General features: G+C 39.4%; 2 protein-coding genes across 9 annotated transcripts in view; one reads left to right on the top strand and one right to left on the bottom strand.

Annotated features, from left to right (window-relative positions):
• The window catches only part of GRM3 (glutamate metabotropic receptor 3), a 226,045-nt gene extending 214,488 nt beyond the window's left edge, over window positions 1-11,557 (top strand). For all 3 annotated transcript variants that reach the window (XM_035253956.3, XM_035253957.3, XM_054237346.2), the window contains one exon: window positions 11,001-11,557. In XM_035253956.3, coding sequence (XP_035109847.1) covers window positions 11,001-11,074 — 74 coding nt within the window. In that variant the 3' untranslated portion in view covers window positions 11,075-11,557. The remainder of the gene's footprint in view (window positions 1-11,000) is intronic.
• Window positions 1-22,036, bottom strand: part of ELAPOR2 (endosome-lysosome associated apoptosis and autophagy regulator family member 2) — a 265,883-nt gene that overhangs the window by 47,590 nt on the left and 196,257 nt on the right. The gene's annotated exons all lie outside the window — the stretch shown is intronic.

Below are 22,036 nucleotides of genomic sequence, written 5' to 3'. Positions count from 1 at the left end.
GCCAGGATGGTCTCGATCTCTTGACATTGTGATCCACCCACCTTGGCCTCCTAAAGTGCTGGGATTATAGGCATGAGCCACTGCACTCGGCCCAGAAAGAGCAATTTTTTTATTATTCTTCTGCTGTATATAGCTCAGCAATTGCTCTAAAAAACTGGAAAAGCATAACCAAACTCAGAAGCAGCCATGAAAGAATGAACATGGTTAAAACATCTTGGAAAACTAAAATGTTTTACACATTGCTATGTGCAAAAGAGTACAATTAAAGTTGTGCCTGATTATATACAGTAGAATAATAAAAATAAATGAAACCTTAATGTTTCTCTATTAAGAATACCCAAGGATCAATGTTTCTCAGATATTTGTATATAAAAAATAACTTCTTTGAAATGGAGATGCCCTGGTCCCACCCATAGATATTCTGATTTATGTGGTCTGGAGTAAAGGCCAAAAATCTGGTTTATAACAGATACCCCAGCTGTTTCAATAGAAGTGGTCCAAGGCAAATATTTTGATGACCTCTACCCAAACCATCCTTATCTACTTCATCCACTGAAATCAGTGCAGTCAGTGCAGGGAGGTTCTGTAGACCATCAAAGAGGAAGCAGGGTTTCACAGAGGGAGTGGGATTCTGAATTTCCACCCTTTGCTTCATAACACCAGTGGCCACATCCTCGTGCAGTGATTTCCCAGGCTCCCTCTGGAACTTTCAGGGAAGGATTTTCCAGCATAGAAGAACCTGGACACTCAGAAAATATTTACTACAAGTGAGCATGCTCCTTCAAATGACAGTACAACTCAGAGACCTTGAAATCCTAAACTCATACTTTTAATTCTACTTCCACACCCACACACATAAGCAAACATTCTTTGCATCTGGATGAAAAAGAGGTCATTTTTATTCTCTTCTGCTCTAGAAGAAAAAGGGTTTCCCAGAGCTGGTCCCTAAGGATAGGCAATCAAGAACATATGTTGGGAATATAAGTAGAACTGCATAATATTTTAAGAGACAGCTGGAAGTACATATGAAGTTACATAGCATAAGACCCCATAGCAGTCATGCAGGTTAGGATATTGGTACTAACATGATTTTGTATCAGCATAGACTGGGGAGAGTAAGATGAAAAATGATGTGTGCTCATGGTCCTCAGACCTATTATGTACCCAGACTTGGTCCTATAAGGATATGTGTCTCTTGCTCATGGTAACCGTTCAGATGTATGTATGTCAATATCATGCAGATCAGCCAAGAAACTACTACTACCTAATGATGATTTTGGTCCCCAAGGAGCTGTAATCATATGGAGATTGATTTTCTCTGCCAAAACCTTATTCAGAAAGTCACTTGTCTAGGTTGCAATGTGTGAACTGTTCAATTAATAGAATTATTTATTATCACAAAGTATTTTGCATTATAGAAAGAAAGTAGTAGCATAAAAACGTTAAGTGAACAGTTTTCTAGAGTCATGGCAGCATTTTCCACACAGCTACAGCCACAGAAAGCAAGCACATGAAGACCAGACTTTGGCTTAGTTAGCAGGAGGTAATGGCCTAGTTAGCAGGAGACAAGCCATTGATGAAGTCTGAATACACCTTTATAAAATAAAAGCATAGCATGTAATGCCCCAGCTTCTTCTCTATAGTGCAACTCCCAAAAAACAGCATCATATGCCTGTACTCTAAGTTCAGGGAGTCCCACATGACACTATGCACTAGCCTGGCCAGGAAAATTAGCAAGGTGTTTGGTAATACAGACAGAATTGATGGTCTTTCTTGTCACAGGTATATCATACATGTAAATCTTTAATGGGTAGTGCAGGAAGAACTAGAATATTCAGCAAGTCAAGCCAGCTGCTTCCATGTAGAATATGCCCAAAGCATCCAAACTACATAAATGTTAATCTATTTTTCCCTTTAGAAAGTCCATAGAAAAGAAGCTGGGTGTGGTGGCTCACACCTGTAATCCCAGCACTTTGGAAGGCCAAGGCAGGTGAATCACCTTAGGTCAGCAGTTCAAGACTAGCCTCGCCAGTATGGCGAAACCTCATCTCTACTAAAAAAGTACAAAAATCAGCCAGGCATGGTGGCACATACCTGTAATCCCAGCTACCCATGAGGCTGAGACAGGAGAATCTCTTGAACCCAGGAGGCAGAAGTTGCAGTGAGCCAAGATCACACCACTGCACTGCAGCCTGGGTGGCAGAGCAAGATCTGCTCCCCCACCAAAAGGAAAAAAAGGAAAGTTCACAGAAAAGATAACTATTGGGTACTGGGCTTATTTCATCACTTAAAATCTGTATAGCAAACCCCCATGACATGCTTTTATCTATGTATCACACCTTCACATGTACTGCCAAACCTAAAATAAAAGTTAAAAAAAAAAGTCCCCAGCATTCCTAAGAATCTCATTCCCTTTCCTTTCACTTCCTTTGTCATTATGAATGGAAGAATAGAGTCTCCAGCTATAGCGGGTAACTCTACATGTATTAGAGAATTGATGTTTAGTACCTCTCCTTTCTTCTGTTTAACACTGTCATTGCATTTGTCTCACAACTGCTGTTTTCCATCCCTGAAATCATTTTCTCTTTATCTCTAATATGTCCCTAGGTTTTCCTCAAGCAGATATAGCCCACTCTCTTTTATAACAGTGACTACAAATACCAGAGCTGGAAGGGCCACTTTGGAACATTTATTTTAATAACCACATTTCTAGATTAGAAAACTAGGGCCCTGTCTACAAGATACTTTAAGGAATCTGGTAACAAGTCATAGGTGAAATTCTCAAAAGCTACTATTTGGTTTCTCTGGCCTCCCTGGATTTGCTGCCTTAGCTCAGTTACAAAATTTAGCTCATAGACTATTCTGACAATGAAAAGCTTAGCATCTGCAAATTCCATTTCTTTTAAGTTAAAATGTTACTTTTCAGCTCTATACCTAATGACATCTTGTTCTATCAGCATGGGTACAGACTTGTATCCCTCTCAAAAGCCCCATGCCAGGGAGTTCAACAGCAAAAATCATGTCCATCTAAGACCCTAGTGGTCCGTGGGACCAGGCTGCACACAGAGAAGGTGTAATCTTCTAGAGGAGCTACCCACAAAGCTTCTCAGAAAATGTGATTTGATAAAGACAAATAAAATAATATTGCTAGTGGGGACTGACTAAATGTTTATATTGAAGACATAATTTCTCCCATTATGTAGTTTTCTAAAAAGTAATGATCACTTTCTTGAATTAAATTACATTGTATAGTTCCACATTCTGTCCTGTGTATATGAACAGAATGCAAACTCAGCATTCCTGAACCAGAGAGCTAAATATTGTATGAGCAATACCTATAGCCATGTGCATTTCCACATAACTCCAAATTTATACAATTTCTTTGGTAACATGGTGCTATGCTTAAAACTATGTAGACATGCTATTTTAGAAAGGAATGTATATAATAAACCATTGCACATACATTGCTTTTTAGATGCTCAGTTCTTTAAAACAAGCAAAGAGTCTAACATCAATTTCCCTTCCCTATTTCTTTTTTTACTTTAAGTGAAATTCTCTGGACAACATTCCTAAATGGATAAATTTATGTGCCTATATAGCATAAAAATCCCTACCTATATGAGAAAATATATATGTGGGATATGTCTGATCTACCAGGTGTAATTTTATAGGCTTTTGGAGAGATCCCCCTTATAATTATAACAAATATATTAGTTCATTCTCACACTGCTCTAAATAACTGCCTGAGAGTGCATAATTTATAATGAAAAGATATTTTATTGACTCACAATTCTGCCTGGCTGAGGAGGCCTCAGGAAACTTACAATCATGGTGGAAAGCAAAGCAGGCACCATTTTCACAAGGTGGCAGGGAAGAGAAGCAAGCAAAGGAGGAACTTTCCAAACACTTATAAATCCATCAGATCTCATGAGAACTCACTGTCATGAGAACAACATGGGTGAAACCACCCCATGATCCAATCACCTCCCACCAGATTCCTCCCTCAATATCTAGAGATTACAATTCAAGGTGAGACTTGGGTGGGGACACAGAGTAAAACCATATTACCAAGTAAATAACCAATCTGATATGACCTATCTTCAATTCAGTCATTCATTGAAGAAGCTTTTGGTCTTAGACACAGCTCTAGGATGTAGCGATTAACAAACAGAAAAATTGCATACTCATCATATTTGCATTGTAACCAGGCCAGAGGAGGAGCACAGACAGATAAACCAATAGTACATATCAGCCGTTTATAAAGGATATGGAGAAACTAATGGAGAATGAACAAGTAAGACACACTGGAAATGTAAAGTTACTATTTTTAATAGAGTTGACAGGAAGGCCTCTCTGATAAAATGACATTTGAACAGAGACATGAAGGAAATGAAGGAAGTGAGCCATGCCAATATCTGATGGAAAGACATGCCAAAGGGAACAACAAATGCAAAGGCCAAAGTGGGGAGAACATCAAAGAGGCTCTTTATAAAAGAAAAGTATATCACATAATGCCCAAGCTTCTTTTCTATAGTGAAACTCCAAAAAAAAAAAAAAAAAGCATCATATGCCTGAGAGTCCCCTAATAACACTACGTAGTCACCTGACCAAGCAAATTAGGTTTGAATGTGGCTAGAGGAAGATGAATAAAGGTGGAAGTGAGAGGAGAGGAGGACAGAGAGGAAGTAGGTCATGTAGGACTTTGGAGGTCATTGTAAGGCTATTCACTCTTCTATCAAAAGAAATGAGAAAGCACTAGAATGGTTTCATCAGAGTTGTGGTTTGACCTGACTTTAAAAGCATGAGTTTTGGCTGTGTGGTCAAAATATAAAAGAGGGAGCAGTCACAGAGATCATTTAGGAGGCATAGTCCAAATGGTGGTGGTTTAGACAAGAGCGATAGCAGTAGAAGCTAATAAAGTGTTCTGATACTGAACATAATTTAAAGGTGAAGCTAACAGGATTAGTTCCACTAGAAAGGAAGACTAAAACTAATTTTATCAGAGATTAACACTTTTGTTTTTAGACTTTTGTCCCTAGGCATAGTAGCACATGCAACTCATATTAGTTTTCTGAGCCTCAAGGTGAGTAAGTTTCTGATCCTTGTCTGAAAACATATTTTGATAGAAAAGAGGATAAATCACTGATTTTGAGCAACTAAGAGATAGTGAAAAGAACACAGAATTGGTAGAAAGGCATAAAAATTGAGACTTCTCATTTACCAATTATTTATTGGGCATCCTTTTTTGTACTTTTTGAGGAGAGGAAAAGAGAGTAAAAGAACATGATATTTTAAAGCAACATGATGTGGCAAAAATGGAGGGAAGTATCTAGTTGATGGTTCAAAACTGATGGTTTGAATGTGACCTCAAATTTCATGTGTTGGAAACTTAATTTCCAAATTCATATGTTGATTGGAGGTGGTGTCTTTAGTACGTAACTAGGATTAAATAAGGTGATCAGGGTGGAGCCCCCATGATGGGACTGATGCCTTTCACAGAAGATGAAGAGAGACCTGAACTACATGCCTACTCTATCTCATCATGTGATGCCTCTCACCATGCCATGAGGCAGCAGGAAAGCCCTCACCAAAGCTGGGCGCCATGCTCTTGGACTTTCCAGCCTTCAGAACCATGAGCTAAATAAATGTCTCCTCTTTATAAATTACCTAGTCTGTGATATTCTGTCACAGAAACAGAAAATGGACTAAGACCAAGTGCTATTTTTGTTGGTAAGCTAATTAAGTTATATTATGAGTCATAAAAAAAGGTACATGCCATACCTTTTTTTTTTCCATAAATCTTGTCTCACAAGAAAAGAATCACTGAATGAAGAAGTCATTGTTTTCACATAGTTCCACCTCTCCAACTGGCAACTAAATCCTGGATTTGCAGATTTTTTATCCTATGGCATAATGAGTATGGCGATCTTAAATCTACTGTCAACAGTTTAAAACTATTACTAGGGTCATAAAGAGGAAGTAGTCACTGAGAATTCAGTATATATTTTTTCTTTGCTTTTCTTTTCTTTGTTTTTTTTTTTTTTTTATTTTTTTGGAAGAGAGCCTTTTTGAAAGGGTCTCATTCTATCACCTAGGCTGGAGTGCAGTGACTCGATCCTAGCTCACTGAAGCCTCAAACTCCTTGGCTCAAGTGAGCCTCCCACTTCAGCACCTGAGGCACACGCCATCTTACCCAGCTAAATTTCTTTAGAAACAGGATCTTGCGACATTGCCCAGGCTGGTCTCAAACTCCCAACTGGCCTCAAGTGATTCTCTCAGGGTGCAGAGATTGCATGCCTGACCCACTGCACCAGGCCCAGTGTATATTTCTTAATAATGAATTCTTTGCCTTCCGCTGTGAAATCTCTGACATAGCAAGAATACCAAACCAATGGGTAGTAGTAGTGTCCTAATCTGCCCAGATAACATATATTAATCAATCAACAAATATGATTCTCCTGAAATGGAACCAAAGGACCCTAGCACAAGTAAAATTAAGATGATGAGTAAGAAAACAGATTCAATGACAAAGCAGGACGCAAGGCAACAAACAGCTAGTGGAAACTGGATTCCATCACCATAACAGTAAAATATTTAAACAAACAGACTTCCTGGGAAAAATTATTTGAGGTCATCAAAAGCAAGGAAATGGAACAGATGGAGCAAATTGGAATGTCTCTCTTATCGAAATGTTTATTTTTTTTCCCTGAGACTGATACAATGTAACACTGCTAAAGTAACACTGATTCTCAGCAACCAGTCTCAGCCAGTAAATTGACTAACAGACTTGGCATCCATAAAGATCTATTAAATAAATATATTTAGCATTGATCGAGGGTCCAATTACCTGAAACATACAATTATTTTCTCCAAAGCCTGGCTAGCCCATGCATTACTGGTAGAAGAGAAGTGGATTTCACAGAGCAAGACAAAGCTGCCACTTGGTTACACTGATCTCCAGTGTTTCACCAGTTTGTGAAGCAAAATATGCCTTTTGATGGCTGTGAATTACCCTTTTGTGATCAATAGTGGAAGCTACAAGGTCCTTTTCAGTTACCTTAAATTTTCACTTTGAATGGCAAAAAGCACACCTTATCCTAGAGTACCAATAGTTGCTACTTACCCTAAGCCCCAGGAAAGCCAAAAATAAGGCTGCATGCCTCTTACATCTGGTAGAAAGGATGATTATAGAAATCTGCTTAACCGCACTTAAGAAAATGGGCTAAACTTACACCATTAAAAATCTCATGAGGATTTCATCAGAATAATAGAAAAAGTTCATCACAAACATACACACATAAATGATAGTACTTTGCCCTTCTACACAGTTTACTACCTTGGTGAATAACAGATGGGCTAATATGTGAGGCATACATAAAATATTTATGAAAAGCAAAGTAATTGAGATAGTAAGCTCATAAAACAATAATTTCCCCTACTATAGTCAAGAGCATGTGCAAAAAAATTTTGGCATAATAAAATGCCAAAGCTACAGATGAAATAATAAAAGAGAAGCAGAAAAATACAAGTTAGAGTTCCTTTTGACACGTTAAAAGGTATTTAGGGGGAAAAGTAGTTGCAAAAAGAGTCTTGTGGGTATTTTTGGCTGTTGCTATTTCTTATAAGAAGACATTGAATTTGTATTATCTTCCTCTCAAAGAGTTCTGACATAGGTTGTTCCTTTGAATGTCCCTATGAAGCAGGTAGATGAAACAAAGTTGTTTGTTCTATTAACTTCCATAATGATGTCCATGGGGCACATAGTAGATGACTTTTTTATACTAGAACTGGAGTATTTTCCATAAAGCTAACTTTTGCAGACTCTGTCCTTTACACCTAGGCAAGATACACCTAATTTTTAAGAAATTAGAATGCAACGGGCAATCTGACTATAAGAGTGCACTCCAAAGAATGGCATTACATCAAGTTCCATAAGAGGATGGGGAACATCTGCATGGTTTCAGATACAAACTTAAGAGGGGGTATTTGAATCCCAGGCCTTAGTTCTCCTAGACTTATCCCTGTAACACATTATTCCTCTTCAATCACTAAAAATTTCATTTTTTAGCCAGCACACAAATAATAAAGATTGATCCTGGAAAAGATAAAGAGATTATTTAAAATGTCAAAGGCAGCATGCCTGTATGGGGAGTTCACAACCTGAGTCAGTTCTCTTGGCAAGGGCAGCTTATGGTCATTGTCACAATATGGCTTGAAAAGCAAAAGCCCACCTGTTTGAAAATAAGGCTGCCCCACGCCTCACGTTTGCTGGTCACTTCTCTAGTTCAGAAGATTATTTCTTTCTTGAAATTTCCACTGGTTTCCTGATTCTTTGAAATGCAAACATTTATATGGTCCTTCAGGAAATGTTTATAGAGGGTCTATTCTATGACTAGCACTAGAGATAAAATAATGAAACAGATAACTAAAGCCCCTGCATATTTTCTAGTCAAGGCTGTAGGATGCTACGCCAAAAATCATAATAAGCAAGAAAAAACTCAGGCAGCAACAACTGGGCTAGGCTGAGTTTCAAAACTGGGTGGTGTGACAAATAGTAACTGTTTGGCTATTGTTTTAAATTAGGTGGCCTGATGACTGCCTTTTCGAGATAACATTTCAGATGTGGATGACAAGGAGCCAGACACTAGCTCATCAGAGGGAAGAACATTCCTAGCAGAGACAAATGCTACGGCAAAGGCACAAAGTTGAGAAACAGATTTGCCATGTTTGAGAACAAAAGCAAAAAGTAGGAAAGAAAATTTGAAATGAGGCAAACACAAAAAGAGAGGCATGATCCAAATCACAGCGGGATTTATAAGCCAGAGTAAAGAGAGCACACAGGGAAATCACTGGAAGGGCATATATAGGTGACATATTTTAAAATTCTCTCACTGCCGTGAGAGTATTTTAAATATATTGCAAAAAAGCAAGAGTGGAAACAGGCAGGGCAGTGGTACAGCTCTTGCAATGGTCAGGAGGAAGATCATGGTAGGTTGCTCCAGGGTGGTAGATGCAAAGAGAACTAGTTAGATGTAAATCTAGAGTTGACTCAAACTGACGATAGGTTTGACATGGGGAAGAGTTGATACAAAAAGGAATGAAATATAAATTTTAGATTTTTGGTTTGGGCAATTGGCCAGATGGCAAAACCATTCACTGAGGGAAGGAAAGCTAAATGAGGGCAGGTTAAGGAATCAAGGGTTCAGCTTTGGCCTTTGATTTTGAAGTGGCTTTTAAACATTCACATGAAGATGTCAAGTAGGCAGTTGGATACAAGGGGCTGCAGAAAAAGCACATACTGAATGGCCTAGAGTGCTTTCCTAGGTTTCCAGTAACCCATCTCACTTTGCTTTGCCCTTTCTCTTACCTCATCTAACTTTGATGAAGCTGGTATTAGATACAATATATGGAAACAATTTATCTAATTAACATATTTACAAATAATAAAGCCCTCACATTTTGAGTTATGATTAGGACCACTTTCCCTCAAGTATTTACCTGGCACATACTATGTTAATAATTTCTTCATTGTATCAGTTTCGGGAAATGCAGATTACACCACACCTGTCCTTAGAGATACTATAGCTTTTAATGGGCTCATATTGTGAAGAAAATTGAACCTGATCCTAATAATAAGATTAAAAAATATCTCCAAAAGAGTTAGCATGTCGTATGACTCCAGCGTAACTTGAGGTAGCCACACAAACTTGATTTTATAGATTTCCTTACATACTTAGCCAAGTAATCAATGCAAAACTCAGGGGCTGTAGATTCCCTCATGGCAGACCTGCTGACAGACTTCAGTGCCACAAGTATAGTGAATACTTGCCCACTGAATGCCATATAATCTCAAATTTCATAAATAGTTGCTCCTGTTTAAGAAAATTAATAGGAATGTTGCACAGGTAAAAGGCAAATGTATGAGCCAATAATATGTCTACCAGCAAGCATGAAAATTTAAGCATGAAGCCAGTTTATCTGCATGTTAACTTTAAGATATGCTCTTGAAGAATGGAACAGATGGCTAGTCAACCTGATTTGGGCTGTGATCAAGTATCCAAGAGGATCAGCTTCTACTGGTGAGAGTATGTACAAATAAACAGACTAAGGGGTTGTATGAGAGAGACCTGAAATATAATGAAATGCCATCTCTTTAACCTATTTTCTTGGCTACATGGTTTCATTCCATAGAGAACGGGGCTCCTTGCTTTTGTTCTCATTCAGTGAAAAGAAAAAGCATTAAAGGTGCAATATATACAACTTATCTGTACCTAGATTTCTCATGAAATAAAACTTTACCAAAAGTTTACAGCTAAGAGTTGTATCTAGGAAATCTGAGTGCCATGTAAGAAAGGAATATACATATCCATATTATATGCATACCATGACAATGTTGTCACTATTACTATTAACAAGGGCACCATCCCTTTGGAGTATCTTTGATAAGAACTGTCATGAAATTGAAGCTTTTAGCACCCCAGCCCTTACTAGTGTTTTTACTGAGGTTATCCACTTGAACAATTAAAATATATCAAACCATTCTCCAAGCTAATTTTCAAACCACAGATGACTTCCTTCAACAATGATTATACTTATAAATTCTCCCATCAAAAGGTGTAGCATAGTGGTTCCTTGTTGCAAACTAATTTTGAGCAGAACATATTTAAAAATTGACCTATGCTAGCATTTTAACCACATAGCATTTTCCAAAGCCAAGTTAAAATGAGTTTTTATTTTTTTCACATTTTTTTATTTTCATGGGTTTTTGGAGAACAGGTAGTATTTGTTTACATGAGTAAGTTCTTTTGCAGTGATATATAAGGTTTTGGCGTACCCATCACCTGGGTAGTATACACTGAATCCCAATTTATAGTCTTTTATCCCTCACCTCCTTCATGCCCTTTCCCCCTGAAACCCCAAAACCCATTGTATCCTTCATGCTATTACCTTTGTGTCCCATTTGACTAACTTCGACTTTTCTGTCCCATTTTGTTTTCCAGCCTCCGCAAGCACATATGTCCCAACGGTGTGCAATGGGCGGGAGGTCCTCGACTCCACCACCTCATCTCTGTGATTGTGAATTGCAGTTCAGTTGTTGTGTTTTTAGACTGTTAGACAAAAGTGCTCACGTGCAGCTCCGGAATATGGAAACAGAGCAAAAGAACAACCCTAGTACCTTTTTTTAGAAACAGTATGATAAATTATTTTTGAGGACTGTATATAGTGATGTGCTATGACTTTCTAGGCTGATTATAGTGTCCCTATTATTAACAATTCCCCCAGAACATGGAAATAACCATGTTTACAGAGCTGAGCATTGGTGACAGGGTCTGATAGGGTCAGTCTACTAAAAAAAAAAAATACGGTGGCAATATTATGTAACTTTTTTTCCTATGAAGTTTTTTGTAGGTCTTTGTTGTAACTAATTTAGGATGAGTTTCTATGTTGTATATTAAAGTTACATTCTGTGTAACAGACTGATTTTCTCAGCACAAAATAAAAAGCATCTGTATTAATGTAAAGATATTGAGAATAAAACCCTCAAGGTTTTCCAGCATGGTGGATAATGGTTTGTTCTTTTTAAATAACTCAAGGTAATTTGAATATGACTTCAAATCATTTCTTTTAACATTGGAAGAAACTGTCTAACTGTGCTTTTGTTCACATCTATACATACTTCAAACTCAAATTACTACCCTGCTGAAGTTGTGAGCAGGTTCAGACTTCTTTCAGTCCACAATGATCAGAAATTTACTGGTAGCAACACCATATATATAAGGCCATTTCAGTGATAATACACATACTGGTTTTCTAAACCCACATCTGTAGGGCAGCCCAAAATTGCCCAGATAGAGACATGAGACAACTAAAGATTTCCTATGTTCAGAATATAGAGACTGTGGCTGCCAGAAAAGATTTGATGGCTCTCGTTTCCAAAAACAACCTTAATTCCTATAAAAGGATTAGCAGAGCATTTCATCATTCCATTAGAAAATCACTCTGACCATTCACAGCTGAATGAGGCAATAGAAATCCAGGATATCTTATTTTCCAATGCTTTTTCAAAGCCCCAGTAGTCATGCTCAGGCATATAGACTTGTCACTAAATTTGAATATTTACTAATCTAAATAAGGGAGTGAACAGAAAGCATGGATAGCTAAAACTGGCTTATTCTTACTAAATACTGTCCTATTTCTATCAGTCTTTTTAGTCACAAATCATTTACAAATGTAGGAAAATTTGCTGAGAATCTTTGTGCCAGATCTTGTTCCAGGTGCCATGGGTAGGGAGTGCTTTAGATTCCTGTGGCTGGTGTAAGAGCTTGGCACAAACCGGTGTCTTAAAACGATAGAAATTTATTTTCTCACAGGGATGGAGGCTAGAAGTCTGAAAGGAAAGTGTCAGCAGGGCCACACTCTCTCTGAGGCCCTATGGGAGAATTTGTTCCACGCCTCTTCTAGCTTCTGGTGGTTGCCAGTTACCTTGGCTTGTGGCCACCTCACTCCAATCTCTGCCTCCATTTTCACATCACCTTCTTCTCTGTGTCAGTTGTGTCCTCCATCTCTCTCTTACAAGGACACTAGTCATTTGATTTAGGGCCAATCTAAGTAGATACTATAAGAAGAGCTCATCTTGGGACCCTTAATTATATCTGCAAAGGCCCTTTTTTCAAATAAACATTCTGAAGTTCCAGGGATTAAGATGTGGACATATCCTTTTGGGGGCTGCTTTCATCCCATAACAGAAAAAAGAATGAATAATTTGTAGTGCCTACCTCTAGGAAGCTTAAAGACTAGAAAATATTATAATGAGAGGACTTTTGTGACCCAAAAAAGACAAACTCAGGATATGAAGCACCCACAGGCTAAATAGCCAATGCCTGAATAATCGCACATAATGATACTATTTTAAAATATCTGAAAATAAGTAACAGGTACACAAAAAGCCAACAGGACTGGCCTTGAAGGAAATAAAGGAATCAGATGTTGGAAATTTTTCTCTTTCTTCTGGATGCATTTGAATCAACAGCCTAATCAATCAATCCAAAACTCATCAGATGCTCAAAGACAATAGTGTTCACCAGTATCTAATTCCCATATTCAAATAAGAACCTGGAATCTGGGGGAGAAGAGCTTAGACTGGATAATAGATTCAACAGCACTAAATGAAAAAGATGAATTCTGCTGTGACTGAAACTGGCAGGAGTGCTAGATAAGTGTGTTAAGAATGAGCATCTGCTCAGGATAACGGCTGAGGCAAGGCAGATGAGAAAGAAAATAAACAGTCCTCTGATGGAATGTGACAGTCTGAAGAAGGCAATATCAGATGGGTTATGCAGAGACATGGCTGATGCCTCAAACAATCAAACTAATTATGTATCTTTTCAAACAAGACAATTAGGTTTGTGTATGAATCTTCAGAAAACTTCATTTTTGAGAGGACTGGGTTTTGATCTATGGCCACTATATTTCATGCCCTTAAAATATAATTTCATGCATTAACCAAGAGTTCTTGTCATTTCCTTTTTTTTCTTGCCACAAGCTTTGTTTCCAACTGGAAGTGCATAATCTAACATGTAATCTTTGGAAATATTATTTTTTAAAATATTCAACATAGGTATGAAAAATAGCAGCTACGAAATCTTTTACATGAGCTATTTCAAGCAAATAGTTTTTTTGTTGATTTTTTGGCTCCAATAACATTTCATCATTTCACAATATAAAACTGGTTGAGCCAGTCCATCTTTGCAGAAAAACTTCCTGAATTTAAGAAACCCAAGCAAAATTACATATCCCACTCATTAAAAAAAAAAAAATCAAGGTGACATCAGCAATATGGCAGAATAGGAAGCTCCTGCCGCTCCCTCTACCCACGAATGCACCAAAAAAAACATCTATTCACAGATCAATTTCCTCTGAGAGAAAGTTAGATACCAGTTGAGAGACTCCTACCCACCAGGCAACTGAGAGAACACCCACACCACATGAGCAGGAAAAGCTGAAGCACACTCAGACACAGACTCTTCCCCCAGGCACTGTGCCATAAAATCTTGAATGGAATCCCCAACGCCCAGCTTTTCCCTTTTGGAGAGGAGGGTTTGGACCTCACATATAACACCCTAACTCTAAGATTTCCCTTGGTTTGACACTTAATTCACCAATTCTGAGAACAGAAGGGGTTAGACATAAGAGTCTCTCTAGACCACAGTGAAAAAGCAACCGTGTTATATAAGCAAGGAAGTGCTTCCAATGGTTTCATGCATGCTCCAGGAGAGGAGCAGAAAGGGGGCTTTAAAAATGTAGCTCTTTGTCTCTCTAGAAGGGACACAATCTCCCAGTGTCTACTTGGCAGCCTGACTTCTAACTAACTTGCATTGGGGAGTTAAATAAATCAATAGCTCAATGGCAGTCTGAGAAACAGATCAGCATTTCTTGAGTCTTCTTTCCAGTTCACACCAGCAGTAACTCCAGGTCTATTTATCTATCCTGGAAGGAATCTGTTCACACATTGAGCACAACTTTTACAGCTTTCACTCAAGGGACTGCATCCTAAACCTTCTAGCTCTGGGAGCAGAGGGGACTGGCATATGTGTCTCTGTGGACCACAGGAAAAAGGCAGTGCTTTATACAAGTATGCAAGCATTTCCAGAGTCTTGGTCCCACAGGAGCAGTGCAGAGAAGGGGCTTAAACCCACCCACCCATTTCTCCCCCAAAGGAGTTTATCGCATATTTTTCCAGTGGCTACTTGGCAGCCCGGCTTCCAACTAACTTGTATCAGGGAGTTAAGAAGGCAGATAAATATTAACCCACCAGCAGCCTGAGAAGCAGATTGGCTCTTCTGGAACATTCTTTCCAAGTTCACCACAGTGATAACTCCAGTTCTATTAATTTTTCCTGGAAGGAGCTTGTCCATGCATTGAGTGTCCCACTTTTATAGCTTTTATCCAAGGTCCTGTGTCCTAAACATCCTACCTCTGAGACCAGAGGGGACTAAGTATATGTGAGACCAAAGAAAAAACTGGCAATTTTATATACATGTTTAAGCACTTACAGAACTTCATTCCCAAGAAGCAGTGCAGAGAAGGGGCTAGAAACATGCAGCTCTTTGTTTCTTTCTGGAAGGGGTTTATGCCTCTCACTGAGTGCCCCAGCTTTTACAGCTACCACCCAAAGGACTCCATTCTAAACCTCCTAGTTATGGATTAGTCATATGCAACTGTCCACAGATCACAGAATAAAGAGGTGTTTTTCAGTGAGCATGCAAATTCTTTCAGGGGCTACATCTCCTTGGAGCAATGCAGAAAAGGGTAAGAACATAAGGCTGCCATTTTCTTTTCAGAAAGGGCTTATGGCACACAGTGCCAGTGGCTACTTAATGGCCTGGTTTCTAATGGATTTGCATTGGGGAGTTAACAGGGAGAAAAAAACCCTCAGCAACAACCAGAATGAGAGCTTGAAACTTCATATGCTTTTCCTCTAGCTCACCCAATAATAAATCCAAGTCTACTCATTCTACCTGAAAGGAGTTTGGCCATGTACCAAGTGCCACAACTTCTATATCCCACTAAAGTAACTGTCTCCTTAATGATCCTGCTCTAGGAGCTCTAGGAGTCAATGGGGCTTTGCATTTATGAGTGGCTCTAGACCACAGAAAAGAAAGTGGTCAATATATAATGGGCCCACTTTCAGCAACTATCTCCCCAGCATCAGAAAGTGCAGCCTGAACATGAGTTCAAGTGTTTGCCACTATCCTCTCCCTGGATTACTGTAGAAAGAGTGAGAGATAAATATCCATGCCCAGCTTCACAGTGAAGATAGAAAGAACTAAAACATATACTCAACACCCCAACCTTTCCACCTACATCTAGGGAGTCTGGATTCTAACTTGCTTGTCTCAGGGTACTGACAGGATATGACACATCCTAAGCTCTAGGGGCCACCAAGAACAGAGATGGCAGTCTGGAAAAGCACATAGATTTGAGAGGTAACTTAATATCTCTGGCTAGATAGACTGGTGAGGTACTTATCCTAAAATAAGCCAATCTGACAAGAATTGGAGAGGTAGCTGTTTTATCTCATGCATAGATAACAACATAAGAGTTGAGGAAAACAAAGCAAAGGGAAATATCTCCTAAATAAAACAAGATATATCTGAAACTGACCCCAGTGAAGTGGAGATACATCATTTACCCAACAGATAATTCAAAATAAGAGTCATAAAGATGCTCACTGATGGGCATGAAAATAATGCAAGAACAAACTGAGAATGTCAACAGACAGAAAATATTAAAATGTACCAAGCAGAAATCAGAAGAGCTGAGGAGAACTACAGCTGAATTGAAAAATTCAGGGGGATTCACGATGGCGTGGTAAGAACAACTCCGGATTGCAGCTCTCAGTGAATGCGCAGAGGGTGAGTCAAAGCTGCATTTCCAGACGGATCTTTGTTGCCCACAGAATGGGGAAATTCCCAGGTGTTGAGACACGGGACGCCAGCACAGCTGTTTTGGCTGGTGCCGCCACTTCGGCCGGAGCCACAGTGCAGTGGCACTCCACAACACTCCACACAATACACACTGGTCCGGGTGCCCTGTTAAACCGGCAATCTGAGATTTGGGAGGGCAGATTAGCATATCCATCTGATTAAACAGGACTTGGACAGTGAGCCAGACCAGGAGATTATTGGGAAGTGGCGTTTGAGCCAGTGCAGTGGGTTGCTGCATGGGAAATCACACAGATCCCGGTGCACTAACAGCAGGCAACTGAAACACCTGGGAGAGAGCCAACCATTCAATTAAAAAAAAAAAAGGCACTCTGAGGCATGGAGCCAGGTGAGCAGGCTCGGTGGGTTTCACACCCACAGGGACAAACAAAATGGCAATTCGAAACACTCTGGGTGGAGAGTTTCACCACGGGCACAGCTGAACCCAGGACAGTGCCACTCGGTGGGGGAGGGGCAACTGCCATTACCGAGGCAATCCGCCCCTACTGAGGTACACTCCCATTGCTGATGCAGCCTGCCATTGCCGAGGCAACCTGCCATAACAGAGAGACTCCGTGGCAGGGTGGAGCCTATGGCAGCAGGGTGGAGACTGTGGCTGCAGAGCAGAGCCCGCAACAACAGGGCGGACCCCATGCCAGCAGGGTGGAGCCTCGGCAGGCAAATAGTGACTAGACTGCCTCCTAGCTGGGCAGGACAGTACAATGGACACTCATAAAGAAAGCCCTAACTCCCCGAGACAGCATCTGAGTAAAAAAAGGGGTGTTATGAGTTCTGCTGCAGCAGACTTAAATGCAGCAGCCTAACAGCCCTGAATGAACAACGGAGCTCACAGCTCAGCACTTGAGCTCCTATAAAGTACAGACCTTCTCCTCAAGCAGCTCCCTGACCCCTGTATATCCAAAGAGTCAACTCAAAAAGGACTGAACAGACTGACATTTGGCAGGCATCATTCTAAGACAAAGATAGCAGAAAAAAGAAACTGGTAGCATCCCTCACTGTTCCGCAGCTGCTACAGGTGTACCCCAGACAAACAGGGCCTGGAGTTGACCTCAGCAGTCATACAGTGGAGGGGCTAGATTAGTAGAAGGAAAATCAAGTAACAGAAATACCTCATCATCAACAACCTGGGCGTCCACTCAGAGACCCAATCAAAGAGTCAGCAACTACTCAGACAACAGGTGGATAAATCCACAAAGATGGGAAGAAACCAGCACGAAAAGGAGGAAAACATCTGAAACCAGAACGCCTCAGCTCCTGCAAAGGACCAAAACTGCTCACCAGCAAGGAAACAAAGCTGGACGGAGAAGGAGTGTGATGAAATGATGGAATCAGACTTCAGAAGGTGGATAATGAGAAATTTCCGTGAGCTAAAAGAACATGTTCTAAATCAATGCAAAGAAACTAAGAACCTTGAAAAAAGATTAGAGAAAATGATAACAAGAATGGATAACTTAGAGAGGAATATGAATGAATTGAAGGAGCTGAAAAACACAACACAAGAACTTCGTGAAGCAGGCACAAGTTTCAACAGCCTAATTGACCAAGCAGAAGAAAGAATATCAGAAGTCAAAGATCAACTCAATGAAATAAAACGAGAAACCAAGATTAGAGAAAAAAACACAAAAAGGAATGAAAAAAGTCTCCAAGACATGTGGGACTATGTGAAGAGACCTAGCCTACATTTGATAAGTGTACCAGAAGGTAACGAAGAGAATAAATTCAAGCTGGAAAATACTCTTTAGGATATTATCCAGGAAAATTTCCCCAACCTAGCAAGGCAGGCCGACACTCAAATCTAGGAAATACAGAGAACACCACAAAGATACTCCACAAGAAGAGCAACCCCAAGGCACATAATCGTCAGATTCACTGGGGTTGAAATGAAGGAGAAAACACTAAGGGCAGCCAGAGAGAAAGGTCGGGTCACCCACAAAGGGAAGCTCTTCAGACTCACAGCAGATCTCTTGGCAGAAACTCTACAAGCCAGTAGAGAGTGGGGGCCAATATTCAAGATCCTTAAAGAAAAGAACTTTCAAACCAGAATTACATATCTAGCCAAACTGAGCTTCATAAGTGAAGGAAAAATAAAATCCTTTGCGAACAAGCAAGTACTCAGAGATTTTGTCACCACCAGGCCTGCTTTACAGGAGCTCCTGAAAGAGACACTACACATAGAAAGGAACAACCAGTACCAGCCATTCCAAAAACACACTAAAGGCTAAAGAGCATCAACAAAATGAAGAATCTGCATCAACTAATGGGCAAAACAGCAAGCTAGAATCAAAATGGCAGTATCAAATTCACACATAACAATACTAACCTTAAATGCAAATGGGCTAAATGCACAAATAAAAAAACACAGACTGGCAAATTAGATAAAAAACCAAAATCCATCAGTGTGCTATATCCACAAAACCCATCTCACATGCAGGGATACAAAAAGGCTCAAAATAAAAGGATGGAGAAAGATTTACCAAGCAAATGGAGAGCAAAAAAAAAAAAAAGCAGGAGTTGCAATTCTCATCTCTGATAAAATAGACTTTAAAGCAACATAGACCAAAAGAGACAAAGAAGGTCATTACATAGTGGTAAAAGGATCGATACAACAAGAAGAGCTAACGATCCTAAATATATATGGACCCAATACAGGAGCACCGAGATATATAAGGCAAGTTCTTAATGACTTATAAAGAGACTTAGACTCCCACACAATAATAGTGGGAGACTTTAACACTCCACTGTCAATATTAGACAGATCAACCAGACAGAAAATTAACAAGAATATCCAAAGCTTGAACTCAGACCTGAAACAAGCCAACCGGATAGACATTTACAGAACTCTCCACCCCAAATCCACAGAATATATATTCTTCTCAGCACCACATCAGACCTACTCTAAAATTGGCCATATAATTGGAAGTAAAGCACTCCTCAGCAAATGCAAAACAGAAATCATAAGAAGCAGTCTCTCAGACCATAGTGCAATCAAGTTAGAACTCAGAATTCAGAAACTAACCCAGAACCGCACAGCTTCATGAAAACTGAACAACTGGTTCTTGAATGTTTACTGGATAAACAATGAAATGAAGGCAGAAATAAAGAAGTTCTTCAAAACCAACAAGAATGAAGACACAACATACCAGAATCTCTGGGACACATTTAAGGCAGTCTCTAGAGGAAAGGATATAGCAATAAGTGCCCATATGAGAAGAGTGGAGAGATCCAAAATTGACACCCTATCATCAAAATTGAAAGAGCTAGAGGAGCAAGATCAAAAAAACTCAAAACCTAGCAGAAGACAAGAAATAACTAAGATCAGAGCAGAAATGAAGGAGATAGAGACACTAAAAACCCTTCAAAAAAATCAATAAATCAAAGAGCTGGTTTTTCGAAAAGATCAACAAACCAGACCACTAGCCAGACTGATAAAAAAGAAAAGAGAGAACAACCAAATAAATGCAATAAAAAAATGATAAAGGAGAAATCACCACAGATTCCACAGAAATTCAAACCATCATCACAGAATATTACAAACTCTATGCACATAAACTAGTAAACCTGGAAGAAATGGATAAATTCCTGGACTCCTGTGTCCTCCCAAGCCTAAACCAGGAGGAAGCCGAAACTATGAATAGACCAACAACAAGGTCTTAAGTCGAGGCAGCAATTAAGAGCCTACCACACAAAAAAAAGCCCAGGTCCAGATGGGTTCACAGCCGAATTCTACCAGACACACAAAGAGGAGCTGGCACCATTCCTTCTGAAACTATTCCAAATAATCCAAAAAGAGGGAATCCTTCCCAAATCATTTTATGAGACCAACATCATTCTATTACCAAAACCCGGCACAGACTCAACAAGAAAAGAAAACTTCAGACCAATATCCATGGTGAACATAGATGCAAAAATCTTCAATAAAATATTGGCAAGCCAATTGCAACAGCACATCAGAAAGCTTATCCATCATGATCAAGTAGGATTCATCCTGGGATGCAAGGCTGGTTCAACATACGCAAGTCTATAAATGTAATTCACCACATCAACAGAACCAAAAACAAAAACCACATGATTATCTCAATTGACGCAGAGAAGGCATTTGATAAAATTCAACAGAACTATTATGCTAAAAACCCTCAATAAACTCGGTATTGATGGAACATACCTCAAAGTAATAAAAGCTATTTATGACAAACCAACAGCCAATATCATACTGAATGGGCAATAACTGGAAGCATTCCCTTTGAAATCTGGCACTAGACAAGGCTGCCCTTTCACCACTCCTATTCAATATAGTACTGGAAGTTCTAGCCAGAGCAATCAGGCAAGAAAAAGAAATAAAGGGTATTCAAATAGAAAAGGTAGAAGCCAAATTGTCTCTATTTGCAGATGACATAATAGTATACCTAGAAGACCCCATCGCCTCAGCCCAAAAACTCCTGAAACTGATAAGCAACTTCAGCAAAGTCTCAGGATATAAAATCAATGTGCAAAAATCACAAGCATTCCTCTACACCAATAACAGATTTAAAGAAAGCCAAATCAAGAATGAACTGCCATTCACAATTGCTACAAAAAGAATAAAATACCCAGGAATACAACTCACAAGGAACGTAAGGGACCTCTTCTAGGAAAACTACAAACCACTGCTCAGTGAAATAAGAGAGGACACAAACAATGGAGAAACATTGCATGTTCATGGTTAGGAAGAATTAATATCGTGAAAATGGCTATACTGCCCAAAGTAATTTACAGTATCAACACTATTCCCATCAAGCTACCATTGACTTTCTTCACAGAACTGGAAAAAACCACCATGAACTTCATATGGAACCAAAAGAGAGCCCACATAGCCAAGTCAATTCTAAGCAAAAAGAACACAGCTGGGGACATCACACTACTGGACTTCAACTATACTATAAGGCTACAGTAATCAAAACAGCATGGTACTGGTACCAAAACAGAAATATAGACCAATGGAACAAAACACAGACATCGGAGGCAACACAACATATCTACAACCATACAATCTTTGATAAACCTGACAAAAACAAGCAATGGGGAAAGGATTCCCTGTTTAATAAATGGTGTTGGGAAAACTGGCTAGCCATGTGCAGAAAGCAGAAACTGGACCCCTTCCTGACACCTTACACTAAAATTAACTCCAGATGGATTAAAAACTTAAACATAAGACCTGGCACCACAAAAACCCTAGAAGAAAATCTAGGCAAAACCATTCAGGACATAGGAGTAGGCAAGGACTTCATGACCAAAACACCAAAAGCATTGGCAACAAAAGCCAAAATAGACAAATGGGACCTAATCAAACTCCACAGCTTCGGCACGGCAAAAGACACAGTCACTAGAGTGAATCGGCAACCAACAGAATGGGAAAAAATTTTTGCAGTTTACCCATCTGACAAAGGGCTGATATCCAGAATTTACAAAGAACTCAAACAGATTTACAGGAAAAAAACAAACAAGCCCATTCAAAAATGGGCAAAGGATATGAACAGACACTTTACAAAAGAAGA

The sequence above is a fragment of the Callithrix jacchus genome, chromosome 11 (genome assembly GCF_049354715.1).
Source record: "Callithrix jacchus isolate 240 chromosome 11, calJac240_pri, whole genome shotgun sequence".
NCBI lineage: Eukaryota > Metazoa > Chordata > Mammalia > Primates > Cebidae > Callithrix > Callithrix jacchus.
Note: the sequence above shows the minus strand (reverse complement) of the source record. Positions and strands in the feature narration are given on the sequence as shown.